The 21730-nt window shown below is 41.5% G+C and overlaps 1 protein-coding gene across 3 annotated transcripts in view; it reads left to right on the forward strand.

Annotated features, from left to right (window-relative positions):
• The window catches only part of CD58 (CD58 molecule), a 32932-nt gene that overhangs the window by 8521 nt on the left and 2681 nt on the right, over positions 1-21730 (forward strand). The window contains exons 3-5 of one of the 3 annotated variants that reach the window (XM_008073517.2): positions 3623-3889; positions 15586-15663; positions 18612-18648. In XM_008073517.2, the coding sequence (XP_008071708.1) occupies positions 3623-3889; positions 15586-15663; positions 18612-18648 (382 nt within the window). Of the gene's footprint in view, positions 1-3622; positions 3890-15585; positions 16234-18611; positions 18649-21730 lie in introns of those variants that run through there. The other 2 variants (XM_008073518.2, XM_008073516.1) reach the window with 2 other exon arrangements.

Below are 21730 nucleotides of genomic sequence, written 5' to 3' on the forward strand. Positions count from 1 at the left end.
AACTTGGCGAGACCTCATCTCTACAATAAAAATTTAAAAATTAGCTGGGCATGGTAGCACGCACCTGTAATTCTGGCTACTTGGAAAGCTGAGGCGGAAGGATCGCCGGAGCCCAGCAGGTCGAGGCTGCGGTGGCCGGGAGCGGCCACTGTGCTCCAGTCTGGGCGACCGAGTGAGACTCCAACTCAAAAAAAAAGAAAGATTTAATTTGGATAAAGATTTCTATTGCTTAAAAAAATAAGTGAAAGTTGTTTTAGTTCAAGAAAACCTTAAGGCAGCATATAAGGAGTTATGTGAGCTAGATTAAACTTAAAAACTGAGGAATCCCCAGGTAGGAAGGGAAGTCAGTGTGTGAATCTGGTCTCTAACTAGGCGGGCGGATGACATTATTTTATTGAGCAAGAAAGAATTCAAGAGGAGGGGAATATGGATGGGAAGATGATATAAACACCTTTTAAAAAATTTTAGGCTGGGTGTGGAGGCTCATGCCTGTAACCCCAGCACTTTGGGAGGCCGAGCCCAGGGGTTCGAGACCAGCTTGGGCAACTTGGGGAGACCTCATCTCTACAGTAAGTCAGAGAATTAGTTGGACATGGTGGTGCCTGCCTGTGGTTCTAGCTACTTGGAAGGCTGAGGTGGAAGGATCGCCTGAACTCAGCAGGTCAAGGCTGCGGTGGCCATGTGTGTGCCACTGCATTCCAACCTTGGTGACAGAATGATACTCTTACTCAAAAATAAAAATAAGAAAGTAAAAAAAAAATTGGAACTTCAACATTTCTTTATTATTATTACTATTATTATTATTTTAAAGATGTGGGGTACAATTCAGCATTAGGTGTACAGGTGGCCATTGTACAGGTAAAGTTTGGGCCTCCCTTTGGTCCCCAATTTGCCTGGTTTGAAATAAGATACCCTTATTCATGTTGTGTCCCCTCCCTCCCCCGACTGCAGCAGTATCCCTCTACTGCCAATCCCTTTCTTATAGTATTATGATAGATATTTAGGGTCCGCTTGTGAGTGAGAACATATGGTACTCTGTTCTTTGTTTCTGTGATATAGATCACTGCGTATGATCGACTGTAAATCCACCCAAGTTGCTGCTAATTCCATATGTTTGTCCTTCTTTATGGCTGTGTAATATTCCATTGTATATATGTACCACATTTTTTTAATCCAGTCCAGTTTCAATGGGCGACACGGTTGGTTCCATGTTTTTGCTATTGTGAATAGTGCTGCAATAAACATGCATATGCAGGTATCTTTTTTGTAGAATGATTTGAGTTCCTCCAGGTATATTCTCAGTAGGGGGATTGCTGGGTCATATGGAAAGGCAATGTATAGTTCTTTTAGAAATTGCCACACTGTTTCCCAAAGAGGTTTCACTAGTTTGCATTGCCACCAGCAGTGTAGAAGTGTTCCTTTTTCTCCACATCCTAGCCAGAATCTGTTGTTGTTCGTTTTGTTAATGATGGCCATTCTTACAGGGGTTAGGTGGTATCTCAGTGTGGTTTTGATTTGCATTTCTCTGGTGATTAGTGAGGCTGAGCACTTTTTCATGTGTCTGTTGGCTGCCCATCTATCTTCTTTTAAGAAGTGTTTGTTTATGTCTTTTGCCCACATTTTGATGAGGCTGTTTGTGTTTTTCCTTTTGGTGCATTTGAGTTCCTTATAAATCCTGGATGTTAGACCTTTGTAGGATATACAGTTGGCAAATATTTTTTCCCAGTCTGTGTTTCTTTTGCTTTGCAGAAGCTTTTCAGTTTGGTGAGGTTCCTCTTGTCCATCTTAGCTGGATACTTGGTGTTTCGATCAGAAATTGGTTGCTAGTTCCAATTCCCATAAGGGTGTCCCCTGCGTTTTCTAAGGTTCTTATAGTTTGAGGTTTTACACTTAGGTCTTTAATCCATTTAGAGTTGATTTGTGTGTATGATGATGAGTAGGGGTCCTGCTTCAATCTTCTGCCTGTGGTCAGCCAGTTTTCCCAGCACCATTTACTAAGTAGATTCTCCTCTTTCCAGTGGTTGTTGGTGGAGGCTTTGTCAAAGATGAGTTGGTTGAGAAATTGAGGTTTTGCTTCCAGAATCTCTATCCTGTTCCATTGGTCTATATGCCTATTCTTGTACCCATACTAGGCTGATTATTGTAGCCTTATAGTAAAATTTAAAGTCTGAAAGTTTGGAACCTTCTGCCTTGTTTCTTTTGCTGAGGATTGTTTTGGCTCTTTGTAGTCGTATATGTTTCCATATGAATTTCTGTATTGTCATTTCCAGGTCTGAGAAGAATGTTGCTGGTAATTTAATGGGTATTGCATCGAATCTGTAAATTGCCTTTGGTAATTAACAGTGTTGATTCTTCCTGTCCATGAGCATGGAATATTTTTCCATTTATTTGTGTCTTCTTGGATTTCTTTGAGCAGTGTTTTGTAGTTCTCGTTGTAAAGGTCTTTCACTTCTCTGGTTAGGAAGATGCCAAGGTATTTCTTTTTTGTGTGTGTGGCTATTGTGAATGGAACTGTGCTTTTTATTTGGGTCTCTACCCGCTTGTTGTTGGTGTATAAGAATGTATCTGTCTTTTGCACATTTATTTTGTACCCCCGAGACTTTGCCAGAGTCCTTTATCAGTGAAAGTAGGTCCTTGACAGATTCTCTTGGAGAAAACACCATTTTAAATGACAATGTACTATTCCACTATGTTCGTGATCCTTAATTTACCTTTATATCCTTTTTAGTAGATGTTTATAACGTATTAATGCTTTATTATCCAAATGCTGCCATGACCATTGCAGTCTATTGTTTATATTTTTGCATGCTTCCTCAAGTCTCTTTGATTCATTGATGGTGGAAAGTTGAAATGCAAGAAGGAATATGAATTAACAAATAAATGACTAATAGGACAAACTACTTAACACAGAGGTTTTAGAGGTTAACCATGGCGTAATGTGACCTATGAACGTGCTAACCTGTCCCTGTAGGTCCAGGCTGCCTTAGCTGGTAGGAGGTGCTTCCTAGAGGAAGGCTGAGTGTGAGGCCTCTGCACTGGCAGATCTTTGTCACATGCCACACCCCTGTCAGCAGGGCCAGCTTAGCCACTGGGCAGCGTCCTGCGGGGCTCTGTGTAGCTCCACAGAACATTTTACAAAACCTTTGAGTCAGATATGTCATGGAATTAATTTTTTTTTACATGTTGAAAAGGTAGTCCAGCATGTTTCTTCCTTCCATATTAAGTACCCATCTTAGTTACAGGGAACACCCTATGGTCAAGCACAAGAATTTTTTTGTGGCGAAACATAAAAATCATAATAATGAATATTTGAAGTGAGAAAATAAAGACTGTAAATCCTCGTTAATTCAGATCAGGATTTTCAGCTAAATGACTTTGCTACCAACTTGGGAAAAATCTTTCGGCCTTCAGAACCTTTTTGATTTCAGAATTGAGGACAGGGATTCGGGGCCGACTGGGAAGTCTGACCCAGCAGAAGAGAGAATTTGCTCCCCTGGATGTTCAAGAAGGTGTTCTGCCCGCCTTCTCAAACTCATCAGGAAGTCAGGGGCTCTTCATACATTTGCAGATGAAGTCTCAATATTCTTTTTCTATGCTAAATATATCACTTTTCTTCCCCCAGAGCCTCTTCCACCTCCTACACTCAATTGCACATCGGCTAATGGAAACATTACAATCCGCTGCAGCACTCTGGAGCATCACAACCGCCATCCACAACTCATAACGTACTCATGGGATTGTTCTTCAGAACAGTGTAAAAATATCTCCATAGCTGAAATATCTTTTAAGATAGGAACTGATCTTAGACAGGAAGTAAAGTGTATTGTCAAAAATCCATTATCCAGAAATGCATCATCAATCATTTTGGCAGCCTGCGTCTCAAGCAGAGGTGAGTAAATAACTGTATGTGTCATGGCAGAGATGATATTTACAAGTGGGGTTTAAGACCCCTGGTGGTTTGCGGGACAAGAATGACTTTATTTTCAATGCTAATCCACCATGTATAACTTTTGACTAACCCCAAGTCCAGGAAAGCCTCCAAAATGTTGAGTTAATGTATTACTCTTTCTGTAAGAACCCCTAGTCATTGTAAGTTTCCTCCAAAACAATCCTTGTAGTTGCGGAAACCAGAGGCTGTGATGCCAGCAGTGGCCTACACATCCCTTCCACTGCCCGTATGCTCTTTCCCCAAGATATAAGTCTTGGGTCTGGGGGATTGCAGTGCAGAGACCTTCCTGTCTTGCAGCCACTCAGGATCATGCGTCTGTTTATAAGTTTCCCCAATAAATCATCTCACACCAATGAGCTAGATTTATCTGTGCCTTCCTTGGCTTCTCAGCTTCTTCGGTATTTGGAGTCTACTTTGTATATACAGCTCTGTCACACCACAGGTGGCTAACAGAAGGTTCACAAGTTTAACATGTAAGATGAGGCCGGATATGGTGGCTCACACCTGTAATCCCATCACCTAGGGGAATGAGGCGAGAGGATTACCCGAGTCCAGGGGTTCAAGACCAGCCTGGGCAACTTGGCAAGACCTCGTCTCTACAATAAATATAAAAATTAACCGAGCATGGTGGCATGCGCCTGTAATTCCAGTTACTTGGAAGGCTGGGGCAGAAGGATCACTTGAGTCTAGCAGGTTGAGGCTGCTGTGGCCGTGAGCGTGCCACTGCACTGTAACCTGGATAACAGAGTGAGACTCCTACTCAATAAATAAATAAATAAATGAAATAACAGAGCGAGGCTCCTACTAAATAAATAAATAAGTAAAATGGGTTACGATTTTCATAGAAACCCCATTGTAGATACAAAGGTAACATCAGCACTCCCCGTGTTGAGCACCATTATAATATGTGTTAATTAATTCAGTCTTCACATCCATCCTCATATAACCCTGTGAATTGGGTACTAGTATGTGTCCCTATCTTATAACAAGAAACCAAGACACAAGGAGTTTAAGTTGCTTACCCAAGGTCAACAGTTAGTAAGCGGCCACGCCTGGTTTTGAATCGAGGCCATCTAGTTCCAGTGTCCATGGTGTTAACTATGAATATTGCTACTTGAGAATAATGTCTTTAATAATAATCACTGTGTTCTTAAAGGTTGCACATGGGCTACATGAACATGCATTGGATGTATTTCTTTAGGCTAACACTAAGTTAATTACATGACAATCTGTCTTGGCTATGGCTTTTTTGGGTTGTTTAGGTATTATTTACATTTACAATTTTTATTATCTGTTTTTGACAGTATATCTCCAGTGTAACTGGCCAAAGGATCAGTGATTTGAAGTGGCTTATTAAAACATAAAGGAAGAGATGAAATAGTAAATACTATAATTCAGAATAATGTGATAATTATAAATAGTGAACAGGATTCCAGGGCAAAGAGAGAATATAAATCTCTTTGGACTGGGACAGAGTGAGTCTAGGAATGAAATTTTTTTCTGAACAAGCAGCTGAAACAGAAAAGGGAAATTAGTAAATATGATGAACATGGGAAATGTTTAACTGATGAGCCGTCTTCCATATCCTGTGTGTTGTCTTTTCTGAAAACTTTCTAAACAATGACATAAAGCTATTAAAGTTATCATATTATTTTCAGACACAGCAGAGTAACTTCTTGAGAAGGCAAATGCGTTTTTCCAGAAAAAGTGCAAAATGAGTTCTAATTTGTAATGGATGGATCTGGTCCCTGAGACAGAGAAAACACCAAACCCACAGAGGTGTCACTCAAAACAGCACCATGTGCACAAGTCACACAATTGCAAGAAGTTTTTAAAACTAGCTGCATAGTAATAATAGTTGTTATGCTTGGAGCAAACACTCCTTTCTTAGTTCTTCCTTTTGGGTGTTGCATAATGCCCAAGGCATACAGTATAGAAATGCAGTTTATTGTAATAGCAGATCGTTGCTAGAGGGAATGACAAAAAGTAAAGCCTGTGTGCTTTTGGGTTTTGGAATGTGTGTACTACACATAACCAACACAGGAAGAAGACATATACAGAAAGAGCAAGCAGGCCGAAATCTTGAAAAACTCTGGGTATGCCAAGAGACAAAATACTTGAAGGAAATAATTTCTGAATTAGATCGCTCTGTAGAATTAGATGAAAACATGTAGGAAATTCTCAAGGGTTTGCCCTTGCACCGTTTTCATCTTCCCTTTGCTACTAGAATTGAATACCCAAGTGAGATGCCCTTCCCTGGAAATCCTGGGGTGGGAGATCATCATCATGATGCTTCGCTCATTGGTTTAAAATAGGTGTCATTAATTTGAAACTCACACGTTTTATGGTTAAATAGTGGTGATTCATCCTTCTTTTACGTTTTCCCGCAAGCTGATGGTTCACATTACCCAGTCCATTGCCGTACAGTTCTTAGGCTGTTTGAGTCCTAGAGCCATGCTGACGTGCGAGACCTACGTCAGGTTCTGCCACTGGCCTCTGCTTACCAAATGCGGGAGGATCTTTTCCTTCTCTGCCAACCAGGAGCTGAACTCAGTATCATGATGGTTCTTCTCACCAGTTGAAGTCTAGGATCTGTTTTTCCCCATGGTGAGTTTTTAATGCTTTTGTGTATAAGCACATGCATCGTAACAGATACAAACCTACAAAGGTGGAACAGTCCAATACTAGAACTCACAATTTCGGGTTTTGATTTCTCATCCAAACTTCCTAATGCTTGATTAATGACGCATTAGACTAGCCTGCTATTCTGTAGCAATCTCTTCCAAATACCTGCCTCATTTGTTGCTCACCGCTACCATTTCAGACTGGCCAAATAATTGTTGGTGTTTACCTTTTAAGAATGAGGTGACAGGTTCAACTAGGGGGGATAGTGTTGCTTGAATAGACTCTTTTAAATGGGGAGGAAAATTTAGATCTTTGAATTCTAGGGTTTTTTCCATGATTCCATCCTGACTCTGTATGTCTCAAAATAAATCAGACCTTTAAAAAATGTTGACTTATTCACAAACGTCCCTAACATCATTTACATAATGGAAATAGAATTAAAATTTAGATCTTTGATCTTCATTTTAGATTACCTTCCCTCTTACCTTTCTCACACAGACTTCATGATGGAATGTTAAATATACTCTCTTAAATTGGAAAGGAAATTTTAAAGAGCTATAAGGAAAAGAAAACAAGCTATAACTAATTAAATTGTTATAACTCATAAATCAGCCCTGTATAAAAAATGTTGTAATCTTACTGCATTTCTTTTTTTCTGCCCATAAAATGAAATCTTGGCTTTTAACTTTGGAACTCTGACCCTATTTCTCTGGAGTTTGTGTTTCCTAGATGGCTATTCCTAGATTGTTGCCTGGATGAACTCTTTAAAAAGGAGGGAAACATTTTAAATTTTTGAATTCTAGAATTCTTGAATTTTTTTCCCACGGTGCCTATCCTGACTTTGTATATATCTCAAAATAAATCAAACTTTTAAAAAATGTTGATTTATTTATGAAAGTCAGCTAGTGAAAACTACCAAGTTTATGAATATAGGTTTTGACAGGATGTAACTTAACTTTTTACCCCCTTATTTCATGTTTCTTGTAACATTTTGTCTAACGATGGCTTTTTGTGGTTTATGGCCATTTTAGTAATGAGATCTACTGGCATACCATCATCACAACCCAGAAGTGGGGTGAGTTATTAACGAGTTAAAACCTTACAAGCTAAAGAAGAGTTTTAGAGACACTTAAGATTGAAGACAGGGTTCTTGTCTGCCTTATGCCATATCAGGAAAAATAAACTAATACTTATGAAGGCCTGCCCTATGACAAACTCTCCTAAATGAGTTGCATAAATGCATTGCATTTAATTCACTCCAACTCAAGGGTGTGTATATTATAAAGGAGGAATCTGAGATGCAAGGGCTTAAGTCACTTGACCAAATACACACATTTATTAAGAGCAAAGCCAGGATTTGACATCCACTCAAAGCACTTATGTCTTCCTTGCTGTATTGGTGAAGTGGATGGAAGTAAGATGACTCCAAGATGAGGAATTATAATTCAAAATTTGAAATTTACTTCAGTTGGTAAATGTTTGAAAGTTGCAGATCAAGGCATTGTTCGGTGGAAGGAAAACCAGTGAGCAATTATTTCTTGAATTTGTATCATGCACTACAATTTATTCCTCCTTATCTACTGTGAGAGTAGATAGCATGGAGGTTTTATGCCCTTGCTACAGATGTTCAAAGAGGTGAAATAGCTTCCTCAAGGGCAGAAGGCAGAGGCTGGTTTATGGCAGCATCTGAACTTGGATAGACTTACACAAATCAGAAAATGCAGATTGGCAGGAGAGAACCCAGTATACAGGAGAACACGGGATTTAGAGCAGGAAGACCTGGGTCCTAGACCTGATTTGATTGCCTACTGGCAGTGTGAATGTGGATGATGACATGCTTTGAAGCCTCTCTAAGTTTCGGCTCTCTTATCTAAACAATGGGGATAACAATACTGCTTTACAAGGGCAGGAAATGTATTTATTTATTGATTTTTTTTGAGTTGGAGTCTCACTCTGTCTCCCAGACTGGAGTGCAGTGGCCGCTCCTGGCCACCGCAGCCTCGACCTGCTGGGCTCCGACGCTCCTTCCGCCTCAGTCTTCCAAGTTGCTGTAACTACAGGCGCGCACTACCACGCCTGGCTAATTTTTGATTTATTGTAGAGATGAGGTCTTGACAAGTTTTTCAAGCGGGTCTCGAACCCGCAGGCTCAGGCAATCCACTCACCTCAGCCTCCCAAAGCGCAGGATTATAGGCTGAGCCACCGAGCCCGGCCGGGCAGAGGAAATTAAATGAAATAATGTATGGGAAAGGGTGTTGATGATGGTTAGTCATGTAAAATTGTTAGTTATTATTTATGTAGAGGAAGCAAAGAAGGAAAATGTCAAGAGAAGACGCTTAGTATAACATAGTAAACCAACGGTTTAAGGGAAATGATATAGAATAAGCTGTAGATTTGGCAGTTGGGAGGTCACTGATGACAGACCTTGAGGGTGGATGAGGACAGGGACCAGATTCCTGAGCTTTAAGGAAGAAGAAGCCTAGCCAAATAGGCCAGTTATATGTTTGGTTGTGGAAGGAAAAAAAAAAAAAGAAAATCTGAGGACCTTTGAGAGTCAAAGGTTCTCTCCAGGCAAAATAAACCAAGGGACTTTGCCATTCTGTTCTAGATAATAGCTGGGAAGAAGTAGGATGACCTAAGACCCTCCACATTGGCATAGACTCTAAAGGGGAGCCCAGGGAGAGGGCTCCTGTTTGAAGGAGTAGGCAAGAGGATATTCTTCAGAGAACCAGCTTTCCAACTGGTATCTACTGTTATGGACCAAACACATCAAAGAAGCATTGTTCAGCTCCAACCTGAAGTTATGCAGAATGATTTGTTCTGAGGTCGACCAGAAGGTCTTTCTGCCATAGCTGGGGTGGATGTTGTGTTACCCCCCGGGAATAAGTCACTAAAGGGCCTCAAGGTAAAGTCTCCAAAAAGCACCCTCTGATTATACCATAAAATAAATGGAAGGAATCAGGGAAGATTCAATAAGTTAATTGAAATACCTTACTCAGCATTCTGTGTTGGCCTGGTTATGGGGAAGCAGGTTTTCTCATACAGTGCAGGTAGGAATACAGAGTAATGCAGTCCCTATGGAGAGTGATCTATCAATACCTAGCAAAATTATATGCATATTTACTTTTAAATCAGCAATGCCATTTCTAGGAGTCCCTCCTAAAAATTCAAAAAGACTATGTACAAGACTTTCTGCATTGAAGGACTGTTTGTGATAGCAAAAGTCTGGTGGCAACTCCTCAAAAGTTTACCAAGAGGGAATTGATGGAATAAAATGGAGTTAATCCACACGGTATAGCCTATGCAGCCATAAACAACAATGAGAAACTTCTCCACAGATGCTATGGAATGATTGCAAATGTATAATTTTAAGTGTCAAAGCAAAATGGAGAAAATTATATATTATATGTAAACTGGTATCATATGCTAAAATGTATTCAATAAGGGGGAGATACAAGTATATACGTGTGTTTGGTGTGTGTGTATGTATATCTCTCTCTCTCTCCTATGAAAATATTTTTTATATTAAAAATGTAAGGATATTAAAATCACAAAAGGCAGAAGAAGAGTGGAAGACAAAAACAGGGAAAATGAACAAGGGTAACACATAGAAAACAGTAACAAACATGGCCGATATTAGTACAAATTTATCAACAATCACTTTGAATATCAGTGGTCTAAATGCACCAATTAAAAGACAGAGATAGTCAAGGTGGATCAAAAACCAAGATGCAACAATATTTTGTCTATAATAAACCCACTTTAAACATAAAAGCATATATAGATTAAAAGTAAATGGGTGGAGAAAAACATACTATACTAAAAAGAAAGCTAAGTAGCTATATTAATTACTGTGATGCACCATACTTCAAAGCAAGGAAAGTTATCAGTGATAAAGATAGGTATTGCACAATGAGAAAGGTGTCAATTGTCCAAGGAAACATAACAATTTTTAATATATTTTCACCTAACAACAGAGTGTCAAACTACACGAGACAAAAACTGAAATAACTACAAGGAGAAATAGATGAATCCACTATCATAGCTGTAAACTTCAAAACCCCTCTATCAGAAATGTACAGCTTCAGCAAGCAAAAAATCAGTAAAAGCATAAACTCATCAACACTGTCAATCAACTAAATATAATGGACATTTATAGATGACTTCATTCAATAATAGCAGAATATATTTTCTTTCGAGTTCATACCAAGATATACTGTATTCTATGCCATAAAACACAACCTATTGAAAAGAGTAGAAATTATACAGTGTTTACTTTCAGACCACAGTGGAATTAAACTAGAAATAAATAACAGAAAGATAGCTAAAAGATTCCAAAATACATGGAAATTAAACAACATACTTTGACTTATTTGTTTGCTTGTTTATAAAGGGGAGTACACGTGCAATTTTCCTACACACATAGATTGTGTAGTGGTCAAGTCAGGACTTTAGGGTACCCATCACTCAAATAATATGCATTGTATTCAAATGACACACTTCTAAATAACAAATGAATCAAAGAAGAAATCTTATGAAAAATCTTGAAGTTAAAGAAAATGAAAATACAACTTATCAAGATTTGTGAGATGCAGTGAAAGCAGTGCTTTTTTATACAAGTGTATATTAGAAAATAAAAACTAAAATCAATCATTAAAGTTTTCACCATCAGAAGCAGAAAAGGTAGAGTTACCTAAATCTAAAATAAGTAGAAGAAAAGAAATAATAAGAATTAGGGCAGAAATCAATGAAACTGAAAGCAGAAATTCAATGGAGAAAATTAACAAAATCAAAGACTGGTTCTTTGGAGAGATGAATAAAACTGATAAGCCTGTGGCCAGGCCATGAAAAAAATAGGACACAGACACTAATATCAAAATGAAAGAGGAGGCATCAGTACAGATCCCATGGACATTAAAAGGATAATCAAGGAATACGAAGAACGACTTTATGCCCACAAATTTGATAATTGGTGAGTTCTACCAAACACTTAAGAAAAACAAACTATATCAGTTCTCTATAATCTTTTCCAGGAGATAGTAGCTCTTAACTCATTTTATGAGGCCAGCATTATCCTAATGCTAAAACCAGACAAAGACAACACATGGAAACTAATCTAATTAGCAAATCTAATTCTACAGTGTATATAAAAAGACATACGTCGTGACTAAGTGGGATTTATCTCAGGTATGCAAGACTGGTTCAGTGTATGAAAATCAATTAATGTAATCCATCACACTGACAGGCTAAAAAGAAAAAAATCACATGATTGTACCAAAGCATTTGACAATATCCAACATCCATTTATGATAAAACTCTCAGTAAACTAGGAATAGAGAGGAACTTTTTAACTTGATAACAAATATCTACAAAAAACCTACAGCTAACATCATCTGTAATGGTGAAAAACTTGAAGATTTTCCACTAAGGTCAGGAATAAAACAAGGATGTCTCTTCTCACCACTTCTTTTCAACATTGTACTGAAAGTACTAGCTAATGCATTAAGACAAGAAAATGAAATAAAAGGTATACAGATCGGAAAGGAAAAAAATAAAAGTTCTTGTCCATAGAGGACATGACCATCTATATAGACAATCCAAAAGAATTAACACACACGTACAAAAAAACCTCCTGAAACTAATAAGCAATTATGGCAATGTCGCAGGATACAAGGTTAATAAACAAGTCAATCACTTGCCTATTTATCAGTTATAAACAAGTGGAATTTGAAATTAAAACAAAATACCATTTTATATTAGTACCCCCAAAATGCAATACTTAGGTATAAATCAGTATAAATCTAACAAGATATATATGAGAGCTATATGAGGAAAACAACACAACTCTAATGAACAAAATCAAAGAACTAAATAAATGGAGAGATATTCCATATTCATGGGTAGAAAAACTCAATATTGCCAAGATTTCAGTTCTGTCCTACTTAATCTATAGCTTCAATGCATTCTTACCTCAAATTCCAGCAAGTTATTTTGTGAATATTAACAAACTGATTCTAAAGTTAAATGGGCAGGCAAAAGACCCAGAATAACCAACAAAATATTGAAGGAGAAGAACAAAGTTGGAGGACTGATACTACCCAACTTTGAGACTTGCTATAAAGCTACAGAAATCAAGACAGTGTAGTGTTGGTGGAATAATAGACAAGTAGATCAGTGGAATGGAATAGAGAATTCAGAAATAGACCCACATAAATATGTCAGTGATCTTTGACAAAGGGACAACAGCAATACAATAGAGAAAAGAGTGTCTTTCCAACAAATAGTGCTATGACAACTGGACATCTACATGCAAAAAAAAAAAAAAAAAAAAATCTAAACACAGACCTTATACCCTTCACAAAATTTTGCACGAAATGGATCATAGACCTAAATGTAAAATGCAAAACTGCAGACTTCTGAAAGATAACATAAAAGAAAACCTAAATGACCTTGGATATAGTGATGACTTTCAGATACAACACCAAAGACATGATCCATGAAAGAAATAATTGAGGCTAGGTGCAGTGGCTCACGTCTGTAATCTTAGCACTTTGGGAGGAGAAGGCAAGATTGCCTGAGCTCAGGGATTCGAGACCAGCCTGGGCAACTTGGTGAGACCTCATTTCTACAATAAATCAAGAAAAATTAGCCAGGTGTGGTGGCACATGCCTGCAGTTTCAGCTGCTTGGAAGGCTGAGGCGGAAGACTCACCTGAGCCCAGCAGGTTGAGGCTGCAGTGGCTGTGAGCGTGCCATTGCACTCCTGCCTGGGTGACAGAGTGAGATGTCAACTTAAAAAAAGAAAGAAAGAAAAATACTTGGCCGGGCTTGGTGGCTCAGCCTGTCATCCCAGCACTTTGGGAGGCCAAGGTAAGTGGATCACCTGAGCCCGTGGGTTTGAGACCCGCCTGGGCAACTTGGCAAGACCTTATCTCTACAATAAATCAAAAATTAGCCGGGCGTGGTATCACGCGCCTGTAGTTCCAGCTACTTGGAAGGCTGAGGCGGAAGGATCGCCGGAGCCCAGCAGGTCGAGGCTGCGGTGGCTGGGAATGGCCACTGCACTCCAGTCTGGGCGACAGAGTGAGACTCCAACTCAAAAAAAAAAAAAAGAAAAAGAAAAATACTTGATAAGCTATACTTCATTAAAATTAAAAACTTCTTCACTGTGAAAGATTATTTCAAGAGAATAAGAAGACAAGCCACAGAGTAGGAGAAAATATGAGCAAAAGACATCCAATAAAGGCCTGTTATCCAAAATATACAAAAAACTTTAAAAACTCAACAACAAGAACACAAATAACTTAATATAAAAATGAGCCAAGACCTTAGCAGACACCTCTCCAAAGAAGATAGACAGACAGTAAATAGGCACATGAAGAGATGCACCACATCCTACGAGTATGTCATTGGGGAAATACAATTAAACCAGCAATGAGATGCCACTTCACATCCGTCAGAAAGGCCAAAATCTGGAACACTGACAGCACCACATGCTGGTTAGAATGTGGTGCAACAAGAATCCTCATGTGTTGCTGGTGGAAATACAAAACGGTACAGCCACCTTGGAAGATGGCTTGGCAGTTTCTTACAAAACTGTGTACTCTTGCCATGCAATCCAGCCATCATGTTCCTTGGTATTTACCCAAAGGAGTTAAAAACCTGTGTCTGCATAAAAACCTGCACATGTGTGTTTATAGCAAATTTATTCACAATTGGCAAAATCTGGAAGCAACCAAGATGTCCTTCAGTCGGTGAATGGATAAATACGCATAGACTGTGGTACATACAGACAGTGGAATGTTATTCAGGATTAAAAAGAACGTCAATAATTACAAAAAAATGTACCACTCTGGTAAGAAATGTTGATACTGGGAGAGGCTATGAATGTGTAGGAGCAGGATGGCTATGTAAAATTTCTGTAACTTCAATTTTGCTGTGAACCTAAAAAAATAAATGTGTGTGTGTGTGTGTATATATATAAAGCCAAATGGAACTAATGTGCTGAACTGTGAATCAAGTTGATGGAAAAATCCCAAACAGAGAAAGCTTTCCAAGTGTTTTTAAAACATAGTAATTTAGTTGTGTGTTTCCTGAGGATATACTCTAAGGATAAAAACTGCAAGGAAAAAAACTGTAACCTGTGTTTAATAACCATATAGTTGGTGGAAATGTTGGTATTTGGAGACTGTTGTGCATATATTTTGGGAAAAAGCAAATGAATTGTTGTATTGGTGTCAATGAATATTGAGATGTTTGGCATGAAAGGAGATTCAGATGTAAGAGTGATCAGATTAAGTAAAAACTGTAGTCCTGGATTTATTTGGAAGTATTAATTTGAACCATATGAAATTGCTCTTCCTAAGGTAAACAAAAATGTTGAATCTTGGCAAATAATGGGACTCAACATAATGCCAGCATGACCCCCTAGTATATTTTATCTTTTTAAAAAATTATGTATTTCCTATTCTGTCCACTGAAATGTTCTAGAATTAAGAGCCAATCCAATAGCAATTTGCATGCTCTTTGGGCCCAATGGTTGAAATGTTAGACATTTGAAAAGAAACTAAAAATATTTCTGTTATATATTGTTGGTTCATCAATGTTGAACTCCTAGCCAATGGTGCTATATAACTCTTAAGTGACACGAGGCTCATCACAGCCTTTTTGCACTTAGGAACACCAGTCAGCACTAACACTATGCTTGGGGGCCATTTTAAACAGTGAAGTCACCAACAAAAAGCATAAAAATGCAAAATCATGGCACTGAATAGGCTGCAGATAGGACACTTGTTGACTGTGTAAGAGCTGAACCAGGGGGCGTGCATGTTGGGTGACTGATTTTTCACCACTATGCTCATGTTTGAGAAGATCTGCTATGGGTATTGTTTTGAGGATTTCTAATCAATTTTAGCAAGTAAGTAAATTGCAAGGAGGAGTCTGCAAAAAAGCAGTCTGTTTTGATCACTTCAGCTAACTGAATTTCTTTTCTTTTCTTTTTTTTTTTTACAGCTCACTCGAGGCATAGGCTTCCCCTCATAGCAGCACCTTTTGCCATAATTATAACATGTATTGTGCTATATAGAAACGGTATGTATGCTTTTTTAAAAACCAGTTTTCAAACTGATTTTCAAAGGTAAAAAAGAAGATGAAAACAAAGTTTGAAATTTTAGACATTTGAATCTTTTCTGTTTTACTTGTTTTCTGGGATTGATGAGCATGCCAGGTTTCTCCAAAGATTCTGCATTATCTTAGGGTGGAATGAATCCTCAGGCCACGGGAGCCCTATAGGACTGTTGACTCCTGGACTGTTCCATGGCCTCCTTTTATCTGGGGTCTGCTTCAACATATAGTCATACTTCTAGTCTCCGAGTCAGTCTGCTAAAGACCTTTTCCTCTTGACTGCTATCTTTCTAATTGACATATCTGATAGCATGTAATTGACATGTCTAGCTGGGACTGTCAGGTAGGAAAGGAGTTTTTGTTGAGTTGAGTGACTTGAAGAGGGGAACAGTTATGCTGGTGTTACTCCCCAAGCCTTTCTCAGTGCCCCAGAGACCTTAGGGTAGCCATACAGCTTGGAGAACTGGCAACCCGTTCCCAGCCTCTTCTTTCCTGGTGACAAGGAACCCCTCTCAAGTCCCAAAAGACATGGACCAGGTTGTAAATTGGAAGAGTCGATATTTTTGGTGCCTTAGCAGTTTTCATATCAGCCTTTGCCACACACAGGATATATATTGGTAGGCTAACTTGTTATGCCCCAACGGTATGCTGAAGAGGATGCTTTCTTCAGGGTGACAGCATCTAGGATCCGTGTCATTTCACACTCATGTCTTGAATCACGTCTGCAAACTAGATTTCGGTTCCCCTCAACCTGCACTGTTTGATATAGAAGCCGATAGCCTCTAGTGATGATTTCAGGGTAAAATTTAATTAACTGAAATTAAGTTGAAAGTTCATTCTTTAGTCACACTAGTCATATTTTCAGTGTTCAGTAGCTACCTCTGGCTAGTGGCTACTATATTGGATACCCCTAATGTGGAGTAATTCTATCGTTGCAGAAAGTCCTCTTAGCCATGCTGACATGGATCATTTTGGGATACAGGCACTAGAATATAATTTCCTGAGGAGACCCTTTTCATATTCTATATCGCAAATACCATGGAGATCCCTAAGTAATAGGTTAACCGTCAGTTGGCTTTACCCAATGTTATAACAAGCATCTGAAGAAAGTTTTGAGGTACTACCCAATACAGAAAATATTTTGAGAGCTTAATTTTTTTTGTTGTTAAGATATTTGAGACTGGGAGTGGTGGCTCACACCTGTAATCCTAGCACTTTGGGATGCAGAGGTGAGAGGATTGCCTGAGTCCAGGGGTTCAAGACCAGCCTAGGCAACATGGTGAGACCTTGTCTCTACAATAAATAAAAAATTAGCGAGTGTGGTGGCATATGCCTGTGTACTTGGAAGACTGAGACGGAAAGATTGCCTGAGCCCAGCAGGTCGAAGCTGTGGTGGCTGTGAGTGTGCCTCTGCACTCCAGTCTGGGCGACAGCGTGAGACTCCAACTCAAAAAAAAAAAAGATTTAAAATCTCCAAGTAGCAATATTATAGTTAATTGTCTTCTTAACAAGTTGGTTCTCAGAAAGCCAGAATCATTTTCCACTCAATATTGTTGCGGGCTTATAGCCAGGATGCCTGAACTAAGGAGAGGTTGCACTGAGTGCCATAAAACTTCAGAACACTTGGTTGATTTAACTTTAAACACACACAGGTCATTCATTGTAGAGAAATTAGCTCAGTAGTCAATACTGTTAGCCCTGGATAACCTGAGGAAAAAAATAGTTCTAAAGAAACATGTCAGCAAGCATGTCAACCTTAAAGTTATTAACTGGAAATTGTGAGGCATTTGGCATGGAGCCTTCGGAAAGAGTCGAATACTAACAACTCCAGCCGCATGACTGTCATTGATGGACAACTTTGTGAGCTCTAGTCAACCCTGCCCACTAGGTTTCTGGACCATTAGTGAAGATCTGGGCTAGGGCTGATGCCTTTTGTGTGCGTGCATGCGTGGGTACTGCCTTCATGTCCAGGGTGGGCATCACGAGTCACATGTGGCTTTGGAGCATTCAAAACGTGGGAGTCCACTGGGCACGGTGGCTCACACCTGTGATCCCAGCACTTTGGGAGTCTGAGGAGAGAGGATTGCCTGAGCCCAGGGATTCGAAACCGGTCTGGGCAACTTAGTAAGGCCTCATCTCTACAATAAGTCAAAAGATCAGCCAGGCATGGTGACGTGTGCCTGTAGTTCCAGCTACTTGGAAGACTGAGGCAGAAGGAATATTGAGCCCAACAGGCTGAGGCTGCGGTGGCCGTGAGCATGCCACTGCCCTCCAGCCTGGGGGACGGACAGAGTGAGATTCCAACTCAGAAAAGAACCAATAAAACAAAACAAAACAAAAAAAGTGGGAGTCCAAATCGTGATGTGCTGTGCCTGTCTAATACACACCACATTACTAAGACTTGGTGTGAAAGCATGTAAAATATCTAATTAATAAGGCTTATATTGAGGATATGTTGGAATGATAGTATTTTTCTATTTTTGATACATTGGAGCAAATGAAGTATATCATGAAAACTCACCTATTTCTTTTCACTTTGTAATATGGTTACTAAAAATGTTGAATTGCTTATGGGGCTTGCATGATGTTTCTGTTGGCGGTGCTCGTCCAGACTCTCCTAGACTTCCCTTCATCTCTAGCCTTGTGCACAAGGCACTGGAAAATTAACCATTTGGTCAACAGTTTTTGTATTTATTTTTCTATCACATCCTGCCTGGTCAATTTCTGAGTAACTCTCTGGAGGAACTCTGTAGAAAATTTGATTTTCTACCCACTTAGGATAGTGGGTAATCCCACCTTGGTGGGGCTCTGGTATAATCTTCCAAAGTCAGGTCTCTAATAGGCCGTCATTGACCTCAGATTTCAGCTTCTCTTTTCATTTCTTTAATTGAGATGAAAATGTCTGCCTTTTTTAGGTACTCTGAAATGTGGCAGAGAAACAGACAGAACCAAGTAAGTACCCTGGAGACTGTGCATTGTATGCTAGACAAGAGCAGCCCAGCTGCAGGTATCTGCTGCTCGGGGAGCCAGATTCTCCTCCCCTGTCGGTTGCCTTGTCCTGTGATGAGAAGTAGCATCAGCAGATATACTGGCTGTCGTTTATGAAGCACCAGCTGTGTTCCATGTACTGTGCTAGCCACTTTCTCCCTGTGATACTCCTCGAATGAGCCTGGCAAGGGAGCATCATTACCTCTTGCTTAGAGACAGTGCGTGGAGGCTCGGAGAAGTCAGGTCACACGTCAAGGTCACGTTGTGAGTAAGTGGTGGGCTGGGATTCAAATCTAGGTCTTTGGACACCAAGAGATAGGCTGTCACTCACTACAGTAGGCTTCCTCCATCTCCCATCCCGGATAAAGTCAGACCAGGGCTTGGGTTCGCTTTAGGAGCCAGGGTCAGAGCTGGTTTGGGGTCACAAGCAGAAGGTGGGACACAGACACAGTTCACAGCAGCAGTGTCAGTTGAACAAGCTGCCCCAAGGATGCTCCGGAAGGCCCCCTCCTGGCAGATCCCACTGGTGGTTAGGAGGGGGGCCCGCGAGCTGGGCGCTGAGGGGCGAGGGAACTAGTGAGGGTCTGGGGGCAGACAGGCAGGAGGGGGCCGCGAGTGTTGAGGGGTGAGAGGAAGGTGTCCTGGGCTGGCAGACGGGGCTGGGCTGAGACACAGGGAGAGGGCTGCCGGAGACTTGGGCAGTAGGTGGTCCCACCTTGATTCGGGTCTTTCCTCGGGGAGACCCATAAGCTCTGCTTCAGTGAGATCACGCGGCTGGCAGAGCAAGGGGTGAGTTAATAGACAGGAGGCTGGGGATGGGGACATGGGCTAGTGGCACCATAAAGTGACCCAGCCAAGCAGAGAGGGCCGGAGAAGGGTGGCAGGACGGAAGTGAGTATGCAGAGTGAGGTTTGAGAGAAGTTGCAAAGGTCTCAGTGACACAATGATCAGCTGAATGCAGGCTCTGTTGCTAAACTCTCTGGCTTCACATGCTGGCTCCATCTCTCACAGGCCTAAACTCTCTGCCTCTGTCGACCTCTGTGGAAAATGGGTGTGATGATAATATAGAAATAACAGGGACCGTTTAGATAATAATAGCATAGAAACATAAATAGAGACATATATTAATGTAAGCGAAATGCTTAGAACAGTGATTTGCTGGTAACAGTGTCCAATCAACGTTAGCAATGATGATCATTGTCATTATTATTCAAGAAAGAAGTCAAAGCAACAGGAATTTTGACCTTTGGTGCCCAGCAGATGATGGCCCTGCCAAGCACGGCTGAGGAAAGAGACAGGAATCTTGCTTGGGAAGAAACATGATGAATTTGGGCGTTGGCAGGCTGAGTTTGGGGTGCTGGTATGTTACTTGGGTGGTGATGTCCACGACAGATTTGGAGTTGTGGGTTTCAGGCTCGCGTTTTCCACAGGGGGTCCCTGATGTCCTGAGCATCTGAGGTCACCAAGAACAAAGAGGTAGACGCCCTGGGGGCCGAGTCTGAGATCCCGAGGGAGGCGGCTACATGGGAGAGTGTCAGAGGGACGGAGGAGGCAGCGTGGGGCTCAGCCCTCTGGCTCGTGGAGTGAGTTGCCGGGTGGGGGTGGGGACGGAGAAGGGCTGCTGAGCCACGTGAGGGCCATGGCGAGGTGGGCCCGGTGGACGGGCTCAGTGTCCCTTCTCCTCAGCTGCCAGGTGGTGGCTGGTGTGCTCAGGCTCCCCGGGGAAGCCAGCTGTGGCCGGAGGCCTGGGGGCAGGGAGCCTGAGGGCAGCCCGGCCCCTCGTGGGCCCAGGCCGGGAGGTCGGCAGGCCTGAGGGGCTGCCGGCCAGGAGGCCAGCGGCAAAGGGGGCGGAGAGCCGGCGGCCGGAGATGTGGCGAGGCAGGAGAGGTAGGGGTCTCAGGGCGTGTGGTCAGAGGCGAGCACTTCACATCCGAGCAGTCCGTGTGGGTGCCAGGTGAGGGTGAGGGCCAGGTGAGGGTGGGCCTCTGCTGGGATCCCGGTGGTTGGTGTGAAGGGGGAGCTCTGGCCATCACCAGCAGTGACAGGGAGGCTGTCACCCAGGACAGAGAAGGGGACAGGGCGTCCTAGAGCTCATTCCTTTCTCTGTTCCTTTAGTCACTCCACAAACATCATCATGGAGATGACCCGATGCCAGGCCCTGTGTTAGCCGAGGGTGGGGGCCCGTGTACCCTGAGGCGAGGCAGGGTGTGGGATTCAGAGGAAGCATTCAGTAGGGCTCCTGCGCTCCAGATGCTTAGACAGCAGGAGACCCTGTTGGAAGGACTTAGGCGGGAAGCACATGGTGGGTGGCCAGAGGGCTGACATCATGGCAGGGACTGAGCCATCAGCCGGGGCGGTCGAAGGGGCCAGAATCACCTCGAAAGCCAGGGAGGGGGCAGGATGTGGGCAATACTTCCAAAACAAGAGTCGGGTAGGAAGGCGCTCCAGATGGGATAAGCAGCAGAGGTAAAGTCATGGGAGGGATTTAACCCTGCTGTGGTTTACCTGATGATGAGACGGGCTGTCTAGCATTGCGTGAAGAAGTGGCAAAGGAGACTGGATATTGGCAGGGAGGCTCTTGGGAGTCGGGCATTAAAATGGAGTGGCATGGAGATAGGGAGCCGTTGTGGGTTCTTGAGCAGGAGAGTTTTGCGTGAAAAGCAAAAGTCTGGGAGGGTAAAACTGACAACCTAGGGTGACACACCAGAGAGACACCCGGGTGCTTAGGGCTGGAATTGAGAGGGCAGCTTACTTTTCTTGGTATAATTTTGTTTATTAGTCAAATGTTGTACTATGTGTGTTACTTAATTAACAATCATTTTTAAATGTAAAGACCCCCTTGTGACTGTAGGGGGAGTTGCCTAAACTCGGTTATCAAGAGGGTTATGAAGCCAGGTGCATAAATTAGAGAGCGAGATAGGAGAGAGAGAGAAAGAGATTCATCTCTCCAGGGTAGGAGAGGGGGCCAAAGCTAAGAAAACATGGCAGTCGCAGCTCCAAGAGCCACGTGGACACACCAGAGTTTAACAAAGCGATGATGAATGGG

This window comes from Carlito syrichta, unplaced genomic scaffold (assembly GCF_000164805.1).
Source record: "Carlito syrichta isolate Samal-C Ts95f unplaced genomic scaffold, Tarsius_syrichta-2.0.1 Scaffold315923, whole genome shotgun sequence".
Taxonomy (NCBI): Eukaryota; Metazoa; Chordata; class Mammalia; order Primates; family Tarsiidae; genus Carlito; species Carlito syrichta.